Source organism: Nicotiana tabacum, chromosome 8 (assembly GCF_000715075.1).
Source record: "Nicotiana tabacum cultivar K326 chromosome 8, ASM71507v2, whole genome shotgun sequence".
Taxonomy (NCBI): domain Eukaryota; kingdom Viridiplantae; phylum Streptophyta; class Magnoliopsida; order Solanales; family Solanaceae; genus Nicotiana; species Nicotiana tabacum.
In genome coordinates, this window is record NC_134087.1 from 106971595 (window position 1) to 106996007 (window position 24413).

A 24413-nucleotide genomic window follows, 5' to 3' on the forward strand; every position below is an offset into this window, starting at 1 on the left:
ATCTTTCTTTTCAGACAACTGTTTGTAGTATTCGTAGATGGTCCGTAATATTATGACACCAGTTCTGGGTAGAGTTGTATTTTGTATTTTTCACACCAATATTTGGTTAAGTTATCAGATTTCATCTTCCGCATTTCTTTTATTATTATTACTATTCCGCTGTTGATCGCATGTTAATTTGAAATTGTTAAAAGATTAAGGAAACAAGGTAATAAGATCTATAACACTCGACTTGCCTAGCTTTCACGAGCAGACACCATCACGACTCCCGAGGGTAGGAAGTCCGGGTCGTGACAGTTTATCAGTTATTTCTCCGTTCCGAGTACTTGAAACTTTGGATATAAGCGTGATGGTGAAAGATGGTGAAAAATTAATGGGTGTCGACTATTATAACTTGGGGGTGTACTTGACGATTGTTTAAATCTGTTAATTGAGCGAACTTGAAACGTGTGGACTTAATTTGTGCATATTGAGTTAGAATTCACAAGTTGGACAGGTTAAGCCTAAATATTCATGAACTAAATGAATTAAGTTATAACTTTAGTTCTTGTATCAATGTAAATTGAACCCCTTTATCATGTAAGATATAACACTACAAAAAAATAGTCTATTTGCGAAGGTTATTTTTATGTTTTGCTGCGGTCAACAACCCCTGTTAATTGACATTGCGGCGGTCTCCAAAACCCCGGTTGTAAGGTATGCCCCTATCATTTTGTGGCAGTTTTTTACAGCCCGCCATAACCATTTAACAGAGGTTATTTTTTGGCGATTTAACCCCCCTTAAATTAAAATTTTAACCAATTTAGCAACATATAGAAAATATAAAACGGGGGTTGAAAACCCCGCTACATAGTTAATTTTCGGCGGTTTCAACCTCGGCAATATATGCTAGAAAGGTAATACGTCTTTTTCGCAAAAGAGGTACAAGAGACCTGAGGGAGCTGTAACAACTACACATTACCTAATAAGCTTGAGATGAATAAACAACAAAAATATAAATTAATAAACAATAAATTCAACAAATACTAAAACCAACAACTCCTACTAATATTTCTTTAACGGTTGAGACCCTTATAACCCAACTGATTGGAGTTGAACTCGTGCTTTATTTGCCAACATTACTTGTGCATTGACGCTTCTGCTGGGGTTTATCATCAATTTGGTCAATCTCCAGGAAAGTGAGGCTCTTTCTTTTGGATGGAACTAAAGATTTTTCTAATTTACCATTCCTCAGCAGTTGATTAGGTGACAATTGAGGAGATACTAAGCACTTGTATGACTTACATATTTTCTTGTTAAGGTATAACATTTGATTATAGCAAGAGAACACATCATCCTGCAGTATCCCCACAGCAGTCACAAAAGTAAAGGTTATTTGAACAATGTAATGGGGATTTTCTTTGGAGTTTCCTCTTCGTTAATGAACACAAGAGACAACATTCTCTTCAACATTTATAATGTTGGAGATGGCTGAAGAACCTTTAAAAAGGATACTACAGAATACAAAAAGAAATATTTCAAGTAAATTTCTTCAAGTTATGTGCCTTTCAAAAATGCATTGTGAATACTCAGCAGAGAGTTTTAGACAAAACATCTAGTTCAACCATTCAATTATAGTATCATACTTAATCATCTAATACATTTGCAAGGAAACTCAATGATTTTTATTAAGATTACTATCACCGGATGATCTTCTTACACCCATAGGTGAAATGGACCCGCTAGCTACATCACTTGGTTGCGAAGAAATAAAAAGCATTAATGTTTATTTTTAGTTTTTCCAATTAAAAAACTGCATATAACTAGATTTTATTTACCGCTGCAGGAGGAGAGAGAAACAAAGATCCCAGCAAATTGTTCAGGTATTGTCCCTTCTTTCATAATCATATATGCCTTGAAAGCATTCATCATTTGGTAGTGTGCAGTCATCATTTGAGCATAGTTCTCTTGGCTTTGATTGTGAGCATTCAAAATCTGATTGTATTTCTCTTCGCATTGGGATAAACATGAACCATTATCACAATTGGAAGTATTTATACCTCCAAAACGGCGTCTTGTTTGTCTAAAAACATTACTCGGGGTAGCTCCTAACCCCAAGCACCTTACCCTTCCAGAATGCTCTTTTCCTAGCACCTTACCGACGACATCATTTGTTGAAACTTTAGACTCATCTGTGGCGCTTTGACTTACAATTAGCTCAATTTTTTCCTAAATATAATATACACAAAATTCATTGTCATAACTTCCGATAACGACCCAGGAAATGGTGAAGTACGTGAATCGACTCCCTCTTCGAGTCCAGACCTTTTAGTAATTGACAACATAAGAAAAATAAAAGATACACTTGTAGAGACAAAATAAGAGTACTTGGGACTTTTGAACTATCATTAAACTCGTACGCAGTTTTTGCTTTGTGGAGTCTTGCCTTTTAATAGTTTCCTTCAGTTAACTTTTCTTGTCAAGTCTTTTTTTTTTTTTTTTTTTTTTTTTAAAGTTCTTATACCCAAGGTCCCAATATGATTGTTTCATATTGCAGCAAACAGATCTTTGTAACTAACTATATAGATGATCATTCAAACTAGCTGTTACCATTCACTACTCCAGAAAGAAATGTCTTTTATCAAGTAGAAACTTACACATATTTCTCTTGCCGCTTCATTAACATATGAGCCATCTTCCTTCTTATGAGTAGCAAGGTAGAGTTGCGCTCGTCCAGGTTTTTGTCCAGATTCAGCCATCTATAAATGAAAATTCAAGTCAGTAAACTTAACTAAATAGGAATAGTTTGCATGTTTAATTAAAGTAAAATAAATTGCATTAACATTTATCACCATTTCAGCTCTTCTTCTGGAGTTTGGTTTGGAGCCACCAATGTGTGCAACAATTTGACTGTCCAAGGCTATATTATGAAAAACTAGTCTTTTTCACAATACTTAGCATTAAGGCAATTATATTGTGACACTTGAATAAATCAAGAAAAGAATTACCTATTGCATCAACAGTCCAATGTTGTAGAGACTCACGTCCAGGACGCTTTTTGGATTGTGTCGTGTGTGATGCTGCATGTACGTAAGGATTCAATTGTGATGTGGCTTGAACTGAATGAGTCGGCTGTGCTGCAGCCTGAAATGACGGGAGCGGTTGTGATGTGGCATGAATTGATGGGGTCGGCAATGATGTTGTCTGAACTGATGCAGTCTGATGTGCTGTGGCTTGGACTGAATGTGTCGGTCGTGATGTCGGTTGAAAAAATGATACCAACTATGGAGTATCATAGCGATGTGAAGGTGTAGATTTAGTTGTTGATAAAGGCTGTGCTACACCTTGTGAACTAGAAGATGGCTGAATTGACTTTTGCAAGTTCTGGTAACGCTTGGCCCTTAGTATATCTGCAATCAATAAAATAAACTACATGAAACTATATACCAGAATAGTGAAAGATCAAACAATCACCATGTTAGTTGGTACGACGAAACAACAAAACTGGTGAAAAACATAAGCTATTTTGACTGTCCAAGGCTATATTATGAAAAACTAGTCTTTTTCATAATATTTAGCATTAAGGAAATTAGATTGTGACACTTGAATAAATCAAGAAAAGAATTACATATTGCATCAACTGTCCAATGTTGCAAAGACTCATGTCCAGGACGCTTTTTGGATTGTGTCAGCTGTGATGCTGCATGTACGTAAGGATTCAATTGTGATGTGGCTTGAACTGAATGAGTCGGCTGTGCTGCAGCCTGAAATGACGGGAGCGGTTGTGATGTGGCATGAATTGATGGGGTCGGCAATGATGTTGTCTGAACTGATGCAGTCTGATGTGTTGTGGCTTGGACTGAATGTGCCGGTCGTGATGTCGGTTGAAAAAATGATACCAACTACAGAGTATCATCACGATGTGAAGGTGTTGATTCAATTGTTGATAAAGGTTTTGCTACACCTTGTGAAGTAGAAGCTGGCTGAACTGACTTTTGCAAGTTTTGGTAATGTTTGGCCCTTGGCATATCTGCAATCATTAAATAAACTACATGAAACTGTATACCAGAATGGTGAAAGATTGAAAAATCACCATGTTAGTTGGTACGAGGAAACAATTAAATAATGTAATTACTTGCAATCTCGACCACACCTTGCAATAGTTTCTATATTATAATGCTTTAAACTCGAAGAAAGTAATTGCTTACTGGAGGAATATAAAAGATATATTCATCTTCAGAAAACGAAAAGTTTTAAACTTGAAAAAAACACTTGGCACAAGTATAAAAATTAACATCCAGTACATGAAAATTATTTTTCTCGCTCATATAAAATATCCTAATTCCTAGTCTGACATATGCTCCTCTATTGCAATTTGGATATTCTCATAACTAATATCAAAAAATTGCTCCAATTCTTGCTGTTGGTATGGCTCATTCTCGTATATTTCTTCTTCATTAACATCTCCCATGTCTAACAGATCTCTTGGCTTTAGATGCACAGCAACACTCCATTCTTTATCAGTTTCATCATCAATATAGTAGAACCATATTTGCTTAAGATGCTTCAATATAAGGATCATGGTCTTCACGATCACCCGTGTGAATCAATCTAGAAAAATTGACACAATTAAACTTCCAAACATCTCTTTTGAACCCTCTATCCCGAGTAGTGTTAGCTCACTGGAATTTGAAGAGCACAACCGTAAATTGTCCATAATAATTAAGCTCAATTATATCTTCCAACTTCCCATAATATGACAATTCTGCTTGCCTTGCATTTCTATCAGCATTAGAAGCAATACAAGAGGTGTCAGAGCTAAGAAAAACTCCACTATTTTGAGTCTCCAATCCGTGTTCTATAGACACAGTACGAAACTTGAATTCATTAATGTTATATGCAGTAAACCTTCTTGCATCTGGCATTGGACCTCGTGCTAAGAACCCCAAATTAGTAGATATTGTGTTTTCTATATCTGGATTCATGATCTAAACAAACAAAATTATTTTTGTTAAATAATCCAAATTAATACAACTTATGCATACATAGATATTAGAAATACTATTCACTCACTCATTTTGGAAACCAATCAGGAAACTTTTTACTAACTCTTCTCTCTACCTCTGTTTCAGAAGGTCTTCGACCTCTTGAATTCCTTTTAATGTGATTCCTAAATTCACAACAAAGGAATCATCTAAATTAATTTAATCATTTCACTTTAAATTTTTTGTTAAAAATTTAATTACAATAAACTTCTTACACAATAAATGGCTTCATCGCTGTGCAATTAAGTAACACATATCGATGAGCTTGAGGCTTCTCCAAAAGAGACAAGGGAAATATTGTGGAGCCTCCAACAGGTTTACCAGTTGAGGAAACAAAGATTCAGAAGCCTTATTATGATTTAGCTCATCGTTTACACGTTTAGTCCTATTTATTTTTGACTCGATACCCTCAAAATAACGAGAACAAAAAGTCAGAGCTTCTTCAACAATGTAACCTTTAGCAATGGAACCTTTTGGTTGTGCTTTGTTCCCTACAAGAGACTTGAAATGACCTAATAATCTATAACAAAAATGACATGGTATTAGTGTAACGACCCGGCCGGTCGTTTTAAGAATTTACGCCCCGATCCCCTATTAACTGCTTTTTCCATGTTTGTTTCTGCTATTGTGAGTTGCCGGAAGGGTTTATTTGGAGTTTCGGAGAGTTTTGGGACACTTAATCCCTAAATGAGAGCTTAAGTTTTGAAAATTTGACCGTAGTTGAAAGAGTATGAAGACGGCCTCAGAATATAATTCCGATGGTTCCATTAGCTCCATTGGGTGATTTCGAGTTTGGGGGCGTGTTCAGATTGTGCTTTAGAGGTCCGTAGCTAATTTAGGCTTGAAATGCCGAAAGTTGAATTTTTGAAGTTTTCAGTTCGATAGTGAGATTTTGATTCGAGGGTCAGAATTGAATTTTGGAAGTTAGGGTAGCTCCGTAGTGTTGAATGTGACATGTGTACAAAATTTTAGGTCTTTCAGACGAGGTTTGATGGACTGTTTGATCGAAAGCGTATTTTGAGAGTTTTTGAAGTTCTTAGGCTTGAATCCGATGTTAATTGGTTAATTTGATGTTGTTTGAGGTGTTGTGGAGATTTGTATAAGTTTGGATAGTGGTATATGACTTGTCTGTGTTTTTGGTTGAGGTCCCGGGGCCTCGAGATGATTTTGGGTGGTTAACGGGAAGTTTGGAGTTGAGAGTTTGCAGTTGAAGCTTCAAATCTGCTGTCATAACCGCACCTGCGGCTTGGGGACCACAGGTGCGAGACTGCAGAAGTGGTAGAAGAACCGCAGAAGCGGTTTAAGGCAAAAAGGGAGTTGACCGCAGATGCAGTCAGGGCACCACAGAAGCGGCTCGCATCTGCGGTAATGAAGTCGCAGGTGCGGAAAATCCCCCTTTAATGAAATGTCGCAGATGCGACCGGGTCTTCGCAGGAGCAGGACCGCAGATGTGGTTTCACTGGTCAGAAAAGGGATAAAATCGAGGGTTTAGTTCAAAACTTGGAAAAATCAAATTGGAGCTCAGGAGAGAACGAGCTTTCGGGGGCAATCAGGAATGGGATAACAGTTAAGATATGATTAAATAAAGCTCTTTATGGCCAATACCAAGTGATAAGATGAAGAACAAGTAAGATAATGATGTGTATTAAAGTGGCCTCAGGCCGGTGAGAAGGAGCAAATTAGAAAGAAGAGAGAGAGAGAGGGAGAGATATTATTGCACTTGTGCAGAATATGGAGCAACATTAGCCGAGCCTACAAAGTGATGGGGATCGTCTTTATATAGGAGGGGAATCCGTTATAATACAAGATGTGTTAACTGTAAAGGTATGAAGATAGGATGGCTAGACATGACATCTTGAAAATAGGCCCCGGATAGACCAACCTTGTCAGGTTAAGCCACGTGGCTTGGGAACTCCCCTCTCGCCTGCTATAGCTTTCTGTATTTGTCAGAATGCAATATCCTTCGGACCGATATATGTCGAACCTTGAGGATGAGTCTCGACCTTGGCTTCGAGCTTCGAGGGGCATGACCGCGAGATGGTTCTATGACGGGGAAATCAGGCCCCCGGATTCGCCGTGTACAGATAGTCTCTGCATTTCTTAGAGTGAAGGTGACAAGAAATGATAAGAAATGGTTCTGAACCTCTGCTTCCTCTGGTGCCTTTGCGAACAGATACAAGACATTAAGGCGCATTACGTGCACCGTTCCTGCAGATTTCAGCATTGACTGCAGCGGTTGGCTTTATTCAATGTACCCATGGTGCTTTTATAAATACTTGCCTCTTCCTTTCTAGATTCCATATTGTGTTCAAAACTCTTAATGAGGTCCGTTTCTCTACATTCTCGCTCTTTCTCAGGGACGCAACCCCCCTTTTTCTTCTTTCCTCAGATTTTCTCAAGGATGACGAATATTTTCACTTCTGCTTCCTAGGAGGCTGCGGGCTCATCCTCTTTGTTTTTCTCTCGAGGCGAAGTGGCCACTCCCCCCCCCCCCCCCCCCGTACCGAGGAGTGCATTCCGGGACCCTTTGTGATGACCTCCAATTTTAGGGTCGAGAGACCCTCCTCGAAGTCAGGGCGGCGCGAGCCTGTAACTCGGTATATTAGCTCTATAACGGACATCAAAAGAGTGAAGGTAGACTGCTACTAGGGAGATACCGTGGTCGTGGAGATTCCCGCTCAGGATGAAGATATTACGGCTCATAAGGCCGACTTTCTGAGTGTGTACACTTACCCATTCTCTTTGGGGTCGGTAGGGCCATCCTCGCCCCTAATCGACCCTGTGATTCTTGACTTTTGTCGGAGTTACCAGGTAACTCTGGGTCAAGTTCACCCTTTTTTCTAGCATGTTGTTTATATGATCAGGCATTATTCTAGCATGATAGAAGGAATACCCTTCACCCTGAACCATTTGATCCGGAAATATAGTCCTTGTCTGCTTCGCAGGGCTTAGTCAAGCCTGGAGACCCCTTTTTGCCCCCAGCGAGGAGTTCGGGGATGATGGGTGGTTAAGCCGATTCATTTGAATGAGGACGCCTGACTTGATTCTAGTGGAAAAGATGTCGTTTCCTGAGAAGTGGAACGCTGTGCGTAAGTAAACGTAGTGCTCTTACCCCTTCTTGGTAATTTTTCCTTATACATTTACTCTGCCTTTCTTGTCTTTTTAGCCACAGCGATCTACCCTGGCGCGGTGTCGGATCTTCAGGGTTGGGTCGGTCGTTTGCACTCACTTTGCTTGTATACCGATCAATCATGGCGGGATTTATCCCGAGCTCGGTGGGAAGGCGAAGGCCCCGATAAGTCTTGAGCCTTGGTGCATTCGTGTATTTTGACGCAGATTGCTGTTAGTAGCTTTCTCCGTCCCGTGTACTTAATGTCTGCATCTATGCAGGTCTGGGAGGAATCCCACTGATAAGGGAGGTGACGTCCGTTGGAGAAAGCAGCTTCTCGGCACCCTTCAAAGAGCGTTTGGGGTTGACGGATCCTCGGGTCGTGGGGATAGATGCTTCCAGAAAGGAGTCTGATGCTGGCACGACTCAGCTTTGTGGTGGTGAGGCAATGGATGGGGTATCGAGCACTGCCCTTGAATTGGCAGCTGGTCGGAGTTCTCCTCGAATCGGGACGCCCTTGGCAGGCAGTTTGGAGGGACCTCAATCTGGGACTCGGATGAACAGAGGACGGAAATTCAGGCTAACCCTGTTAGCCCGTTGGATATAATTGAATCTTCAAAGGGGGAGATCCTTCCATCTTCTGGAATGCAAGATGAGTCTCGCAAGGAGCCTTTCATGGCGGGAGCACTGATCAAAGGCAGAGATGCACTCGGGAGGCTGGCGATCATTCTTGAGGGTAGTTCCGAGGTCAACACCTCATCTATTTTTGGTGAGATGGGAAGGCTTTGTGAGCGGGTAACTTCATCTAGCCTTGCCTGCTGCTTCGGACTGCTCAGTCCTTTATCCTCTTAACTTTTTTATGCGGTTTCAGGCCGAAGCACTTTATAACCAGGTCCTCGCCCAGTATTAGGACGAGGTGAGTCGTCATGAGCGTGAGAAAGCCTTTTTCACCGAACATGTTATTTGTCCCTTGTTTTTACTATCATTTGAGCCCTTGTAAAATTTTGTCGCTTTTAACTCCTCGGGCCCCGATCTGTGTAGTTTGAGAAGGAGAACGCCCTGCTGAGAGGGGAGCTTCGGGCCAGGGATGTTAAAATCTCTGAGCTTAGTCGGCATGTGAGTGAGGTGTCTTCTGAGAGGGACAAACTTAGGGGGGAGAGTTACCTTGATTGGTCCCCAGCTCCGAGACGCGAAGGAGGATAGCGGCAAGTATAAGAGCCTCCATTCTAAGCTGGTGGCTACATTGTTTCGGATCAAAGTTGAGGCCGAGGCACTTGTATCTTTGCACGGGGAAGGAGTGGTCATTGCAGATTCTTGTGTTGAGAGGGCGCTCGAGGGGGCTGGCCCAACTTTACCTCAAGCCGCGGATTGTGCTTAGTCGGGTCCCCGAAGGTTGACCATCAAGGGCGCATTGGAAGGAAGCTTGAGCGGGGTTAAAAATGGGGGTGGATCCCCAGAGAGGGAGGACGCCGTTGAGACGGGGCCGTCGGGGAATTCGTGATTGCCCTGATGCAACTTTTGAGGCCGTCGGTGCGACAATAGATTAGGATATGTTGTTTTTTCCTGTTGATCTCCCTGTTTGTATATAGTTCTTTTATTTCAGCATATGTATGAGGAGAATACAATAGCTTTGTTTGCCTTATTCCTTTTCTGCCCTGAATTCAGCAAAGATTGGCGAAAAAACCTTAGACCTGCAATATAGCCCTGTGGCCTATTTAGGCTGGCTCGCAAATTGTTGTGTGGCTGGTTGATGCGGCCTCTGATGTGAACTGCCGTGAGGGGTCTTGCGCTTTTGCCCAGCCATTTTGCGTTGGGTTTCTGGGCCGAGTTTATCCTGAGCCTTATTGATTTCCGTTTTACTGTACCTGCCCGGTCGGGTGATGACGGTTCTTTTACCTTGCCATTGGGCATTTGTATTTGGCTTGTTTTGGGTTCAGTCTCCGAGTCGCGTTGCGATTCGAGCTTTAATTAACCCTCAAGTTTTTTCCTATATGCATGGGCGGACGACGATGACCTTTTGTGTTTTGGGTCGAAGTGACTTACAGGCGCATGGCCCAGAGGCTCACTCGGCTGGCGATAGTGGCATTTATGTTCGTGCCCTTAGGAATATTGCAACTTAACTATTTAGGGTCCAGTCTCCGAGTCGCATTGCGACTCGAGCTTTAATTGACCCTTAAGTACTTTCGATTTTCAAAGCGACAATAGTGCCTCTTATGTTATTTTAGTCGTTAAGACCTTTTAATATGTGGACCAAAGGCTTGAATAGTTAACTATTTTGGATTCGGTCTTCGAATTGGGTTACGATTCGAGCTCATTTTAATCCTCAAGTTGTCAATTTTCAAGCTGGAAATAATGGCTCTTATGCTATTTGGTCGTAGAGACCTTTTAGTGTGCGGCCCGGAGGCTCATTTTGCTGGCGACAATGGCTCTTACACTGTTTAGTCCGTGGGCTTTTTGTAGGCTTTGTTTTCCGCTCGTTAAGGTCTTTTGAAATAATTTTCCCTGACCCGTTGTTGGTTCCGAAGGAACCTTTATTTCAAGTCGTTATCGGCGATGTTTGAGCACCTCTTGTGATTTGGAGCTGACATGGTCGAAGCTCGTTTTTTGCCTGTTGAGGGAAGCATGTTTTAACCGGTTCTTTCCGAAGTATATTCGAAATAATGGCCTGCAATTTTGTTTAGCGATGGTCGGGCGTCCCCGAGTCGCGTTAATTTGGCTGTATCAGCCATTTTGACCGTAGTCATATGTGTTCGGACGGAGCCGTTTTTGATCCCGAGTGATAGTTTAGGCAACAACACCAAGGGTATCCCATTTCGGGATTCTTACAAATGCGACATATATCCTAAACTTCGGGATTTTCATGCATGTTGAGGTATTACGGTTTGTCATGCCTGTTGAAATCTTATAGTTTTATCATGCTTGTTGAGGTCTTACAGTTTTATCATGCCTATTGAGGTCTTATAGTTTATGTTGCTTTGTAGGATAGACCTAGTTACATCGAGTCTGCCCGCTCGGGGTCTTACAGTTTTGGGTTTTCCAGTGCATGGCGATTGGCGACAGTCTCCGAGTTACTGTGTTTTATTGGGCTCAAAGGCCTCTATTTGTGAGCTAGGAGTTGCCTTGCTGGGGTTTCATGAGCCCAGAGTTCTGACCCTAGGGTGGTGCGAGTGCCAAACTATTGACGCTAAGTCCCTGAGTATTTCGGGACGCATTTGGTGGAGAGGCCTTGGTTGCGAGCATGTTGAAATCCCATATTCCGGAGTACAAGATGCCGAAAGACGTTCTTTATTGCTTGACGTAAATACACACTATTTTGTTTTTGTGAGCTTGGCCCGCGCGGGCGCGGCTCCTCGGACTGTTTGACCCGGTGTGTTGTTTCCTATCGGGGCCTCGTTCGTCATTTTCTTGGGGTGCAGTTGATTGCAAAGGAGGTTCGGTAGGCTTTTTGAATCCTTCTTGGGAAATGCGTGGATGTTGCTTCATTAAAAACCTTTCCGACAAAAACACATTTCAGGATAAAAAACCCGATCAAAGGAAAAGAGTGCGACATTTGCTCGAGGATAGTTGTGGGGTTTCGCAACCGGATGCCCTAGCAGTAATATAGTTTGAACATCGATACATTCCAGTTACTCGGAAGTTGCTCGCCTTCCATGGTGCCAAGCTTATAGGATCCTTTGCTAACTATCCCAAGGATACGATACGACCCTTCCCAATTCTGGTCCAGCTTTCTTTCATTAGGGTTTCTGGTGTTGAGAGTAACCTTCCTTAAGACCAAGTCTCCGATTCCGAAGTATCGGAGATTCGTTCTTTTATTGTAGTATCTTTCGATTTTCTGCCTCTGGGCAGCCATCTATACCAGCGAGGCTTCCCGTCTTTCATCGAGCAGCTCGAGGGCTGTTTCCATGGCTTCATTGTTCGATCCCTTGTTACTGTGCCGAAATCTGGCACTTGGTTCCCCGACCTCCACTGGTATCAGTGCTTTGGCGCCATACACTAGAGAGAAGGGTGTCTCCCTGGTGCTGAATTCCGCAGTTGTCCGATATGCCCACAGCACCTCGGGCAGCGTTTCTCTCTATTTTCCCTTGGCACTTTCCAACTTCTTTTTCAAGTTTGAATGATGGTTTTATTTGTAGATTCGGCTTGGCCGTTTGCACATGGGTGGTATGGCATCGACATGATTCTCTTGATTTTGTTGTCTTCAAGGAACTGTATTACCTTGCTCCCGATGAATTGCCTCCCGTTGTCGCATGTTATTTCAGATGGGATCCCGAACCGGCATATGATGTGTTCCCATATAAAATTGATGACTTCCTTCTCTCTTATTTTCTCGAAGACCTGCGCTTCCACCTATTTTGAGAAATAGTCAGTCATAAATAAAATGAATCTGGCCTTACCTGGCGCCGTCGGCAAAGGGCCAACGATGTCCATCCCCCACTTCATGAATGACCATGGTGATAAAAAGGAATGCAGTTGTTCCCCGGGTTGGTGGATCATGGGAACGAACCTCTAACACTTGTCGCATTTTTGGACAAATTCCCTGGCGTCTTTTTCCATGCTGTCCCAAAAGTAGCTCGCTCTGATCACCTTTCGGACTAAGGAATTGGCCCCAGAGTGATTTCCGCAGGTGCCCTCGTGGATCTCCCGGAGTACATAATTCATGTCGCCTGGTACCAAGCATATCGCCAGGGGGCCATCGAAAGTTCTCCTATAGAGAGCCTCATTTTCGTCGAGTGAGAACCGGGCCACTTTGGTTAGCAGGGCCATCAATTCTTTTAGATCTGTGGGTAGCTTCCCGTCCTTTATATAATCGATGTATTGGTTTCTCCAATTCCATGTCAGGCTGGTGGAGTTAATTTCCGCGTGACCTTCCTCGATCACAGATTTGAACAGTTGGATGACTATTCCGGGGAGCAGGTCTTCTTCTTCAGCGGAAGATCCCAGGTTCGCGAGGGCATCGACCTCGTTGTTTTGCTCTCGAGGTACATGGACTAAGGTCCATTCTTTGAAGCGACGTAATGCAATTTGGATTTTGTCCAAATACCTTTACATCCTGTCTTCTCGGGCTTCGTAGCTTCCGTTCACTTGGCTTACCACGAGGAGCGAGTCGCATTTTGCCTCGACAGTCTTGGCTCCCAAACTTTTGGCCAACTCTAAACCTGCAATCATAGCCTCATACTCGGCTTCGTTGTTAGTTAGCTTTGTGGTTTTTATGGATTGCCTTATTATGCCGCCGACGGGCGGCTTTAGGACTATACCGAGTCCGGATCCTCTTATGTTTGTGGTACCATCTGTGAATATGGTCCATACCCTATAGGACATGCCTAATTTTAATAAAAGCTCCTTCTCTACCTCGGGCACCAGGGTTGGCAGGAAATCGGTCATGAAATTCGCCTGGATTTGGGACTTGATAACCGTCTGAGGTTGATACTCGATGTCATACCCTCCGAGTTCAATGGACCACTTGGCCAATTGACCCAATAACTCAGGTTTATGCAGTACACTCCGGAGGGGATAAGTTGACAGGACGCAGATATGGTGGCAATGAAAGTAAGGCTTCAGCTTGCGTGAGGCGCTTATTAGTGCGAGAGTAAATTTTTCCAGATGGGGTGCCAGGTTTCGGCGTCCCCCAAGGTTCGTCTCACATAATAAATAGGAAATTGCGTACCTTGCTCTTCTCGGACCAGTATGCCGCTTACCGCTATTTCGAACACGGCCAGGTATACGTATAGCGTTTCATCCTCCTTGGGTATGTGTAGTAAAGGCGGAGACAGGTACCACTTCAGTTCTTTTAGGGCGCGTTGGCATTCTGGAGTCCATTCGAAGTTGTTCTTTCTTTTGAGTAGGGAAAAGAAATGGTGGCTTTTGTCTAATGATCTCGATATGAATCTTCCCAGGGCCTCGATCCACCCTGTCAGTGCCTTTATGTTGTTCTCCATCGTGATCTCTTCGATGGTCTTTATTTTGTCGGGATTGATTTCGATCCCCCTGTTTGAGACCATGAAGCCCAGGAACTTGCCCGAGCCTACTCCGAAGGTGCACTTCTTAGGATTGAGCATCATGTTGTACCTTCTGAGGATGTCGAAAGTTTCCTCAGATTGCGGCCTTCTCTTTTGCTTCACGGGTTTGAATTTGGGGTCAACGTTTAGTCTGTGGGAGGTTATTTCTGGTGGGATACATGTCATATCTAAGTGGGACAAAGCGAAACAGTCGATTTTATTACTAAGAAATTGAATAAACCCTGTCCTGAGTTCGGGGGTCAGCCCTGTTCCTAGGTATACCTTGCGATCCAGGAGGTGTTTGATCAAAATGGTCTACTCCAGCTCTTCGACTGTTGACTTGGTCACATTCGATTCCTCGGGGGCGACGAAGGTTCGGGGGGCGAAGAAGACTTCCTCGTCGTCTTCAAGGGTTTGCACGCTTCCCTCCTGGTTCGAGGCCGAGCATGTGGGGGTTGGCGTCTCGTGGTGGACCGCGAACATTTCCCTCGCTGCCCGCTGTTCTCCATGCATGGTCGTGATGCCATCCCTGGTGGGAAACCTTATCACCTGGTGCTAGGTCGAGGGCACTACCCTTGTGTTGTGTATCCAAGGCCTACCAAGTAAGGCGTTTTATCTCATGTCACCGTCGATGACCTAAAACTCGGTGTTCTGCATTGTGCCAGACATGTTGATCGAGAGGGTGATTTCTCCCTTCGTTTCTTCTCCGATCATGTTGAAACTATGGAGGACTCGAGGGGTGGGAACAACTTGATTGAGCAGCCCCAGCTGTTCTACTACTTCTGACCTGAATATGTTGACCGAGCTGCCTAGATCCACGAGCATGCACTTTATCCTAATGTTGTATGAGAGAAACGAGATTACTAGCACATCGTTGTGCGGTTCCACCATAGCCTCGAGATCCTCTTTGTTGAATATGAGGGTTTCTCCAGGTAGGCGTTCTCGGGTCGGCCCCTCTTCTGTAGCGGACTGTAACGACCCAAACCGATGGGCCACGATGGGCACCTGGTACCTTACTCAACCGAGTACCAACGTGACGTATCTTTCTTATTACAACATCATATACACGTGACATACGAGCCTAATAGGCCAACATAATCATTTATAAACTCAAAACATAGGCCGGCAAGGCCGTACAATTTTTCACGTACACGACATATGTCTACAAGCCTCTAAGAGTACATAAATGTCAAAAAGGTCGGGACAGAGTCCCGCCATACCAAACAATACACGTCTAAATCATACTAACCAAACAAGCAACTTCGAAGCAAATGGAGCAGACCGACATCTTCCGCTGAGCTGATATCCTACTTGGAGGGCTCTCGACCTGTCTATCGGGACTTGCGGGCATGAAACGCAGCGTCCCCAGGCAAAAGGGACGTCAGTACAAAAAATTTACCGAGTATGTAAGACACATAAATAAGTACATAACAGACATAGAAGAAATATGGAGTACATGACTCAACCTGTAAGTCTGATTAACTTTGTAAATCATGAAATAATTATAGTATCATGCATATGTGTGCGAATGTCATGTCATGCATAGGTACATGTTTCATAACATCATCAGCCTCTAAGGGCATCCCATCATATCATATCGGCCACTGTGTGCAAAATCATCATCGTATACCAGCTGATCAGGTGGTGGTGCGTATATAATACCATAATCTTTCCCATATCCCATATACACATATATTCATACATATATACGCGTACATAACACCGTTTGAATCATATTTCAGCCACTATGAGCAACATCATCAACATATACCAACTGATCAGGTGGTGGTGCGTATATAACGCAATAACCTTTCCCATATCCCATATACATACATATATATATATACGCGTATATAATGCCGTTTGAATCATATTTTAGCCTCTATGGGCAACATCATCAACATATACCAGCTGATCAGGTGGTGGTGCATATATAACGTCGTAACCTTTTCCCATATCCCATATACATATATTTACATATATACGCGTATATAACGCCATCTGGTCATGGGTCAATGCACATGTATGAAATGCATGAAAAATACGTAAGAATATCAATATTCCTTATGGATAACCTTTTTCAACTGCATATTATTCTGAGACCCACGAGCAGAAGATAAAATATTATGACACACGAAAATTCAAGAACATAGATATCTCTAATACTTCTATGAATAGAGTCATTCATGAAATTTGTGCATTTGCACGTTTCGTTCGTATCGTATGGATCATGCCAAAAGAAAGAAGGGATAGACTTAACATACCTGGAGTAGGGAAAACTCCGTATTATATTTTTGGAGAAGATTGCACCGTACTCCATTAGTACCGCAAAATTTTACGTTGCTACGGTGCTAAGAAATCTATTGGAATTGTTTTGTTTCAAGACTAGTGTCCGTTCTTGTTGGAGTGAGCTTGAGATTGCCCTTTTTCGTTAGCTTCATATGAAACCATTAATGTCTTTTACGTTAGCTTCTTATGTATGGAATCATAAGAGCTTTTGCTGGAAACCATTAAACCATTAAAATAATTCTTTCCAATTTTTGGAAGAATCGTATCTATTTAATTTGTCAAGGTTAGGTAGCCTTTTAAGGCTTTTCTTTTAACTAAGTGCCACCTATTCAACAATGATCAATAGTCATTGTTTGATTTAGTGGTTTGCTACCACGTGGGGGTGGGGTGGGGATTTTGATATTATCCAATAGTTAATTAACTAATTAGGTAATATCCCGTTATCCGGTAATTAACCAATTACCCGCATAATTTTAAAATTGCCCCGAATTACTTAAAATATTACTCACTTTTGACATACCTTATACATCTTTCTATCACGGCCATGTAGTACCTTGTATGGCACTAGTCCATAAATACCGGGTATTTTAGCTCGGGCCGTATTTTATCCCAAAATGCCAAACTTTGACAAAATTTATTTTCTTAGACTTGCTCCCCATTTCACCTTCATGAATTTACTAATCACTTGTGAAATAGCATAATCCTTATAATCTCCAAATAATATTTTCCTTGGACTGACGTCGATTACCTTACAACAAATTTCACATAAAATACTGCAGGGTGCAACATCGTCGTAATTTATTACTGCGAAGCGTAATATTGACGTAATATTGTGGGGCATAACACAGACGTTCTCGCTCGTTTGGACACGGGTCCTCGGGGAACGTTGGCTCCCCCAATAATCATGTGGGCACCGGTCTCTAGTTCGGTCATGCCCTTTTCTCTGTCGCCTTTGAAGTTCCGGCTTCCCATTTCATGAAGTCGAGCCAAGCGCTCCGTCCTGAAAACGCAAATCTTGGGCAAGAAAAAGTGTGAAAGATAACTTGCGTTTTTGCAATGAAACCATCAAGAAAATAATCACTATTATTTTTAGCCACACGGTGGGCGCCAAACTCTTTACCATGAAAATGGTAACAACAATTAAATTTATAAATGGGATTCTAAAAATACGCGATCTATTCTCGAGCTAGTTGTTAGAGCATATGATGCTAAGAATGTGGAGTTTAATGATGAAATGCAAGCTAAAATGAGGCAGTAATCAAATCGAGGGGCCTGTTGCCCGGATGCAAGACTAGTCAATGGGGGACCTCAGGGTCGATGTTTGGGTCGAGCTCGAGCTATCGGGGGCAATCGAGAATGGGATAATAGTTAAGATATGATTAAATAAAGCTCTTTATGGCCAATACCAAGCAATAAAATGAAGAATAAGTAAGAGAACAATGAGTATTAAAGTGGCCTCGGGCCAGTGAGAACGAGCAAATCAGAAAGAAGAGAGAGAGAGAGAGATATTATTGCACTTGTGGAGAAAATGGAGCAACATCAACCGAGCCTACAAAGTGATGGGGATCCCCTTTATATAGGAGGAGAATCTATTATAATACAAGACGTGTTAACCGTAAAGGTATGGAAATAGGATGGCTAGATATGACATCTTGAAAATAAGCCCTAGATAGACCAACCATGTTAGGTTAAGCCGCGTGCCTTGGGAACTCCCCTCTCGCCTGCTGTAGCTCGTTGTATTTGTCAGAATGCAATATCTTTCGGACTGATATATGTCGAATATCAAGGATGAGTCTCGACCTTGGCTTCGAGCTTCGAGGGGCATGACCGCGAGATGGTTCTATGATGGGAAAATTAGGCCCCCGGATTCACCGTGTATAGTTAGTTTTGTCATTTAATTTCGGATTGGTGGTGAAAAATTGGGAAAACATTCTTAGACCTATAATTCAAATTTTGATTGGGAATTTAACCCTGGATTTGGATAATTTTGGCATGCATGAGCTCGAGAGAGTATGAGGATTCTGAAAATATAAATTTTACCCGATTTCGAGACGTGGGCCCGAGGGGCGTTTTGGTCATTTTACCTAATTTTGCGTATTAGCTTAGAATTTATTTATAGAATCAGTTACTTGAAGTGTTATTTACATTATGCAATTGAACTGAATAGATTTGGGCCATTTGGAGTCGAGTACTCGTGGCAAGAACGTGGTTTCAGGTTAATTTTGAGCTGGTTCGAGGTAAGTGGCTTGCCTAACCTTGTGTGTGGGACCTTCCCCTTAGGATTTGGTATTATTGATAATTGAAATGCCTTGTACGTGAGGTAACGAGTGCATACTTGTGATAATTGTTGAAAATCCATTTTTCATTAAGTAATTGCTAGTATGTTTCCTTTCCTGTTTATATTACTTGCAATTTAAGCTTGTTGTTAGCTTAGGAAAGCATGTCTAATTGACTTAATTGCCTTACTTGCTCAAACTGCCTTATTTGGATTACGCGTAGCATGCTAGGTTAGAAATACCTGTTTTACCTTGGTATGGAACTTGAATTGAACTGTGTACTCTTCTTGTTGTTGTTGTGTGTTTACTTTAGGACTATGGGATGGTATCCCGAGTGATCCCCCTGTATGTTTACTTTGGGACTACAGAACGGTATTCCGGGAGATCCCCCTTTACATTTACATTAGAACTATGGGACTACACCCGGTAGATTCCCTCTGTATTTAGTATTTACATTTGGGGATACTGATCGGTATTCCTTGAGACCCCATCGTATTATGAGTTGGACTACAGGACAGTATCCCTGGAGATCCACTAGATATTTATATTTGGGACTATAGGACGGTATCCTGGCAGATCCCCGTTTGTTATCTTTGTGCTGAGCTGTATTTCTTTTTGTGTTTACTTTGCCTCTGTTGTAGTTGTTGCAGTCCTTTATATCCTGTGTTACTTTTATTCGTGTACTTACTCATACTGTTTTGTTCTACACTGTTGAACCTTAGATTTTATTTAGCCTCAGTAGGGCCTTGACTTCCTCGTCACTACCCGACCGAGGTTAGGCTTGGCACTTACTGAGTACCGATGTAGTGTACTCATGCCCTTTCTGCGCATATTTTTCATGTACAGATCAAGGTACCTCCATTCAGACTTATCACTCGTGAAACGAGGCGCTTGTAGAGACTCCGAGGTATATCTGCCCCGTCTGTAGACCGAAGAGCCCCTTTCTACTCTCTTTTTTTGTATTAGCTCTTCTATACTTTTGTTTCCTTGTTAGATATTCTAGAGTTAGATGCTTGTAGACATTAAAAGGCTTGTGATCATTAGATTCCAAGTTTTGGGAAATGTTATTAGTTTTTGAGAGTTGATATTTTGTATGCCAAGTGGCATTTTAAAATATTATTTTATTTCACTATTTCGGTTTTAATTATTTCTTCCGCAAGATGTTTTTTTTCTGCATTGTTAGGCTTACCTAGTCGTAGAGACTAGGCTCCGTCACAATGGTTCTCGGAGGGAAAACCGGGGTTGTGACAAATTGGTATCACATCTCTAGATTCATAGGAGTCATGAATCACAAGCCGATTTATTAGAGTCTCGCGGATCGGTATGGAGACGTCTGTACTTATCTGCGAGAGGCAATGTAACTGTTAGTAAAATTCCACTCCATTTGATTTCCTTGTTGTGCGAGATTTTTACATCACAATTCTAAACTTTTGTCTTCTATTCTCTCACATATGGTGAGGACACGTGGTACTAGAGATGATCAGGCACCCGCGCCCCCTATTGTAACCGTCAAAGGCCGGGGTCGGGGTAGAGGCTGAGGACGCACACGTGGTGCAGCCAGAGCACCTGCGCGAGTTACCATTGATATACCACTAGCAGTTCCAGCCGGAGTTCAGGCACCTGATACGCCTATTGCTACTACCACGCCAGCACTTCAGGAGACTCTGGCGTAGTTCATAAGCATGTAACCACTCTGGCTCGGGGAGGGTTGCTTTCCCTTACTGCAACTACATCCCAGGCCGGGGGAGGAGCACAGACTCCCATCGCCCGCACTCCTGAGCAACAAGTGCATGTTGATCAGGTCCCAGAGATTATTCCTGTACCGTCTACAGCCCCAGGTCAGCCCGAAGACAGGGAAACGACTTTAGAGGATGAGCAGTGGAGACTTGATAGGTTCAAGAAGTATGATCCTCCGGTATTCAGTGGGTTAGCATCAAATGATGCCTTGGAATTTATGCAGGAGTGTCACCGTATCCTCCGCACTATGGGTATATCATTATCGAGTGGGGTTTCTTTCACTGCCTTCCAGCTTCGAGGAGCTGCCTATGAGTGGTGGCGTACCTATGAGTTAGACAGTCCAGATGCGGCAGCTTCACTGACCTGGACCCAGTTTTTAGATATGTTCCTGAGAGAGTTTGTTCCTCAGAGCCTTAGGGATGCATGGCGTGCAGAGTTTGAGCATTTGCGCCAGGGTACTATGACTGTCTCGGAGTATGCTGTCCGTTATACCAGCTTGGCTAGACATGCCCCAGCTTGGTTTCTACTGTTCGCGAGAGGATTCGTCGGTTTATTGAGGGGCTTATTCCCAGCATCAGGTCTAGCATGGCTCATGAGTTCGAGATGGATATTTCTTATCAACAGGTGGTGAGCATTTCTAGGAGGATTGAGGGTATGCATGCTATAGAGAGAGGGGAGAGGGAGGCTAAGAGTTCTCGAGAGTCGGACCATTACTCTGGTGCTCGTACCCCAACAACAGGTCATCATGGTAGGGGTTATATGAGTCGCCCCGTTCATTAAGCTCTTCCAGCAGCAAGTGGTATTCTAGCTTATTCTAGGCAACAGGAGCATTATTATGCACCTCCAGTATCTAGTACGCCTCCTGCGCGGGGTGCTTTTAGTGGTCAGTCCAGCAGACCTAGCCTGAGCCAGTCACAGCCACCACGTCCTCCCAGAGCTTATTTTGAGTATTGTAACACACGCCATATGGTGAAGGATTGCCCCAGACTTAGGAGGGGTGCACCGCCATAGACTTCTCAGCCACAGCGTGCCCCGCAGAGTTCTCAGGCTATGGTTACAGCTCCAGTTGCTACCCCACCTACTCAGCCAGCTAGAGGTGGAGGTCGGGGAGGTAGAGGTCACCCTAGAGGGGGAGGCCAAGCCCGTACTATGCCCTTCCTGCTCGTACCGAGTTTGTTGCCTCCGATTCTATCATCACAGGTATTATACTAGTTTGTCACAGAGATGCATCAGTTCTATTCGATCCAAGCTACACTTATTCTTATGTGTCTTCTTATTTTGCTTCGCATTTGGGTGTATCTCAGGATTATTTGAGTTCCCCCATTTATGTTTCTACTCCTGCGGGAGATTCTCCTGTTGTGGACCGTGTTTTTCGGACGTGTTTGGTTGCTCTTAGTGGTTTTGAGACCAGAGCCGATTTATTGTTGCTCAACATGGTTTATTTTGATATTATCTTGGGAATAGACTGGTTGTCACCCCATTTTGCTATTCTTGATTGTCACGCCAAAACTATGATGCTGGCTATGCCAGGTGTACCGCATGTTGAGTGGAGGGGTGCTTTAGATCACACTCTCAGTAGAGTTATTTCTTTCCTTAAGGCTCAACGTATGGTTGAGAAGTGGTGTGACGCGTATCTAGCTTATGTGAGAGATGTCAGTATTGATACCCCTTCAGTTGATTTAGTCCCAGTAGTACAGGATATTCCCGATGTGTTTCCAGCTTATCTTCCGGGCATGCCGCCTGATAGAGATATTGATTTTGGCATTGATCTGTTGCTGGGAACTCAGCCCATTTCTATTCCTCCATATTGTGTGGCTACTCCTGAGTTGAAGGAGTTGAAGGATCAGTTACAAGAATTTCTTGATAAGGGTTTCATTAGGCCCAATATATCACCTTGGGGTGATCCTGTCTTGTTTGTGAAAAGAAGAAGGATGGTTCTATGCGTATGTGCATTGATTATCACCAATTGAACAAAGTTATAGTGAAGAACTATTATACTTTGTCTCGTATTGATGATCTATTTGACCAGCTTCAGGGTGTATGAGTGTTTTCTAAGATTGACTTGTGCTCAGGTTACCATCAGTTGAAGATTCAGGAGCCAGTTATCCCGAAGACTGCTTTCAAGACTCGGTATGGTCATTACAAGTTCCTTGTTATGTCATTTGGGCTGACCAATGCCCCATCAGCCTTTATGCATTGGATGCATATTGTGTTCCGGCCATATCTTGACTCGTTAGTCATTGTCTTTATTGATGATATTCTGGTGTATTCCTGGAATTGGGAAGATCATGAGCAGCACCTGAGGACAGTGCTCCAGACTCTGAGAGAAAAGAAGTTATATGATAAGTTCTCAAAATGTGAGTTTTGGTTGGATTCTGTGGCATTCTTAGGCCACATGGTATCGAGTGAGGGTATTCAGGTGGATATGAAGAAAGTAGAGGTAGTGCAGAGTTGGTCCAAACCATCCCCAACTACAGAGATCTGCAGTTTTCTTGGTTTGGCGGGTTACTATCATCGTTTTTTGGAGGAGTTTTCATCGATTACAACACCTATGACCAGGCTAACTCAGAAGAGTGCTCCGTTCCAGTAGACGAGAGATTGTGACGCGAGCTTTCAGAAGCTCAAGACAGCTTTGACTACAACCCAAATTTTGATATTGCCTACAGGTTCGGGGTCTTATACTATCTATTGTGATGCCTCGAGGATTGGCCTTGGAGCAATTTTGATGTAAGACGGTAGGGCGATTGCCTACATATCCCGGTAGTTAAAGGTACATGAAAAGAATTACCATGTCCATGATATTGAGTTAGCTGCTATTGTTCACACCTTGAAGATTTGGCATCATTATTTGTACGGTGTTCCTTGTGAGATTTATACTGATCATCGGAGCTTACAGAACTTGTTCAAGCAAAAGGATCTTAATTTGCGCCAGAGGAGGTGGTTAAAGTTGCTGAAGGACAATGATATCACTATTTTGTATCACCCGGTCAAGGCCAATGTGGTGGTTGATGCTTTGAGTTGCCGGGCAGAGAGTGTGGGGAGTTTGGCTTATTTACTAGCAGTGGAGAGGCCCATGGCGATGGATGTTCAAGCCTTAGCTAGCCAGTTTGTGAGATTGGATCTTTCAGAGCCTAGTAGGGTTCTAGCTTGCGTGGTTTCTCGGTCTTCCTTATTTGATCGTATCAGGGAGCGTTGGTATGATGACCCTCATTTGCTTGTCCTCAAGGACAAGGTTCAGCATGGTGATGCCAGAGATGTGACTATTGGTGATGACGGGGTATTGATGATGCAAGGTCGGATTTGTGTACCTAATGTTGATAGGCTTCGGGAGTTGATTTTACATGAGGCCGATAGCTCGCGGCATTCCATTCATCCGGGTGCCACGAAGATGTATCGGGATTTGAGATAGCACTATTGGTGGAGGCGGATGAATAAAGACATAGTTGGGTTTGTAACTCGGTGCCTCAATTGTCAACATGTGAAGTATGAGCACCAGAGACCAGGTGGGTTACTTCAGCAGATAGAGATTCCGGAGTGGAAGTGGGAGCGGATCACCATGGACTTTGTAGTTGGGCTCCCACAGACTTTGAGGAAGTTCAATGCCATTTGGGTAATTATGGATCGGCTGACCAAGTCTGTGCACTTCATTCTTATGTGTACAACCTATTCTTCGGAGCTATTGCGGAAATTTATATCCGGTAGATTGTTCGTCTACATGGTATTCCAGTTTCCATCATTTCAAATAGAGGTACTCAGTGCATATCACGGTTCTGGAGGGCCGTTCAGCATGAGTTGGGTACTCGGGTGGAGTTGAGTACATCATTTCACCCTCAGAAGGACGGATAGTCCGAGCGCACTATTCAGATTCTTGAGGATATGCTTCGTACGTGTGTGATTGAGTTTGGAGGGTCTTGGGATCAGTTCTTGCCACTGGCGGAGTTTGCTTACAATAACATCTATCAGTCCAGCATTTAGATTTCAC

General features: G+C 43.0%; 1 protein-coding gene across 1 annotated transcript; it reads right to left on the bottom strand.

Annotated features, from left to right (window-relative positions):
* Nucleotides 1–872: 872 nt before the first annotated feature.
* LOC107798864 (uncharacterized) lies at nt 873–4007 on the bottom strand. Its single transcript, XM_075220507.1, has 6 exons — nt 3886–4007; nt 3353–3389; nt 2988–3261; nt 2832–2899; nt 2637–2738; nt 873–2208 (listed from the first exon to the last, which is right to left on the bottom strand). Exons 1-6 carry the CDS (start codon nt 4005–4007, stop codon nt 1810–1812), a joined length of 1002 nt encoding a protein of 333 aa, XP_075076608.1. The 3' UTR covers nt 873–1809.
* Between the last annotated feature and the right edge of the window lie 20406 nt (nt 4008–24413).

What these genes read in the sequence shown, in the direction of transcription:
- LOC107798864 (XM_075220507.1), bottom strand. Translation starts at nt 4,007, where the DNA reads ATGCCAAGGGCCAAACATTACCAAAACTTGCAAAAGTCAGTTCAGCCA. An exon ending in CCAGAAGAAGAGCTGAAATG is followed by an intron (nt 2,739 to 2,831) that starts GTGATAAATGTT and finishes TTTCATTTATAG; the next exon opens with ATGGCTGAATCTGGACAAAA. An exon ending in AAGCGGCAAGAGAAATATGT is followed by an intron (nt 2,209 to 2,636) that starts GTAAGTTTCTAC and finishes TATTATATTTAG; the next exon opens with GAAAAAATTGAGCTAATTGT.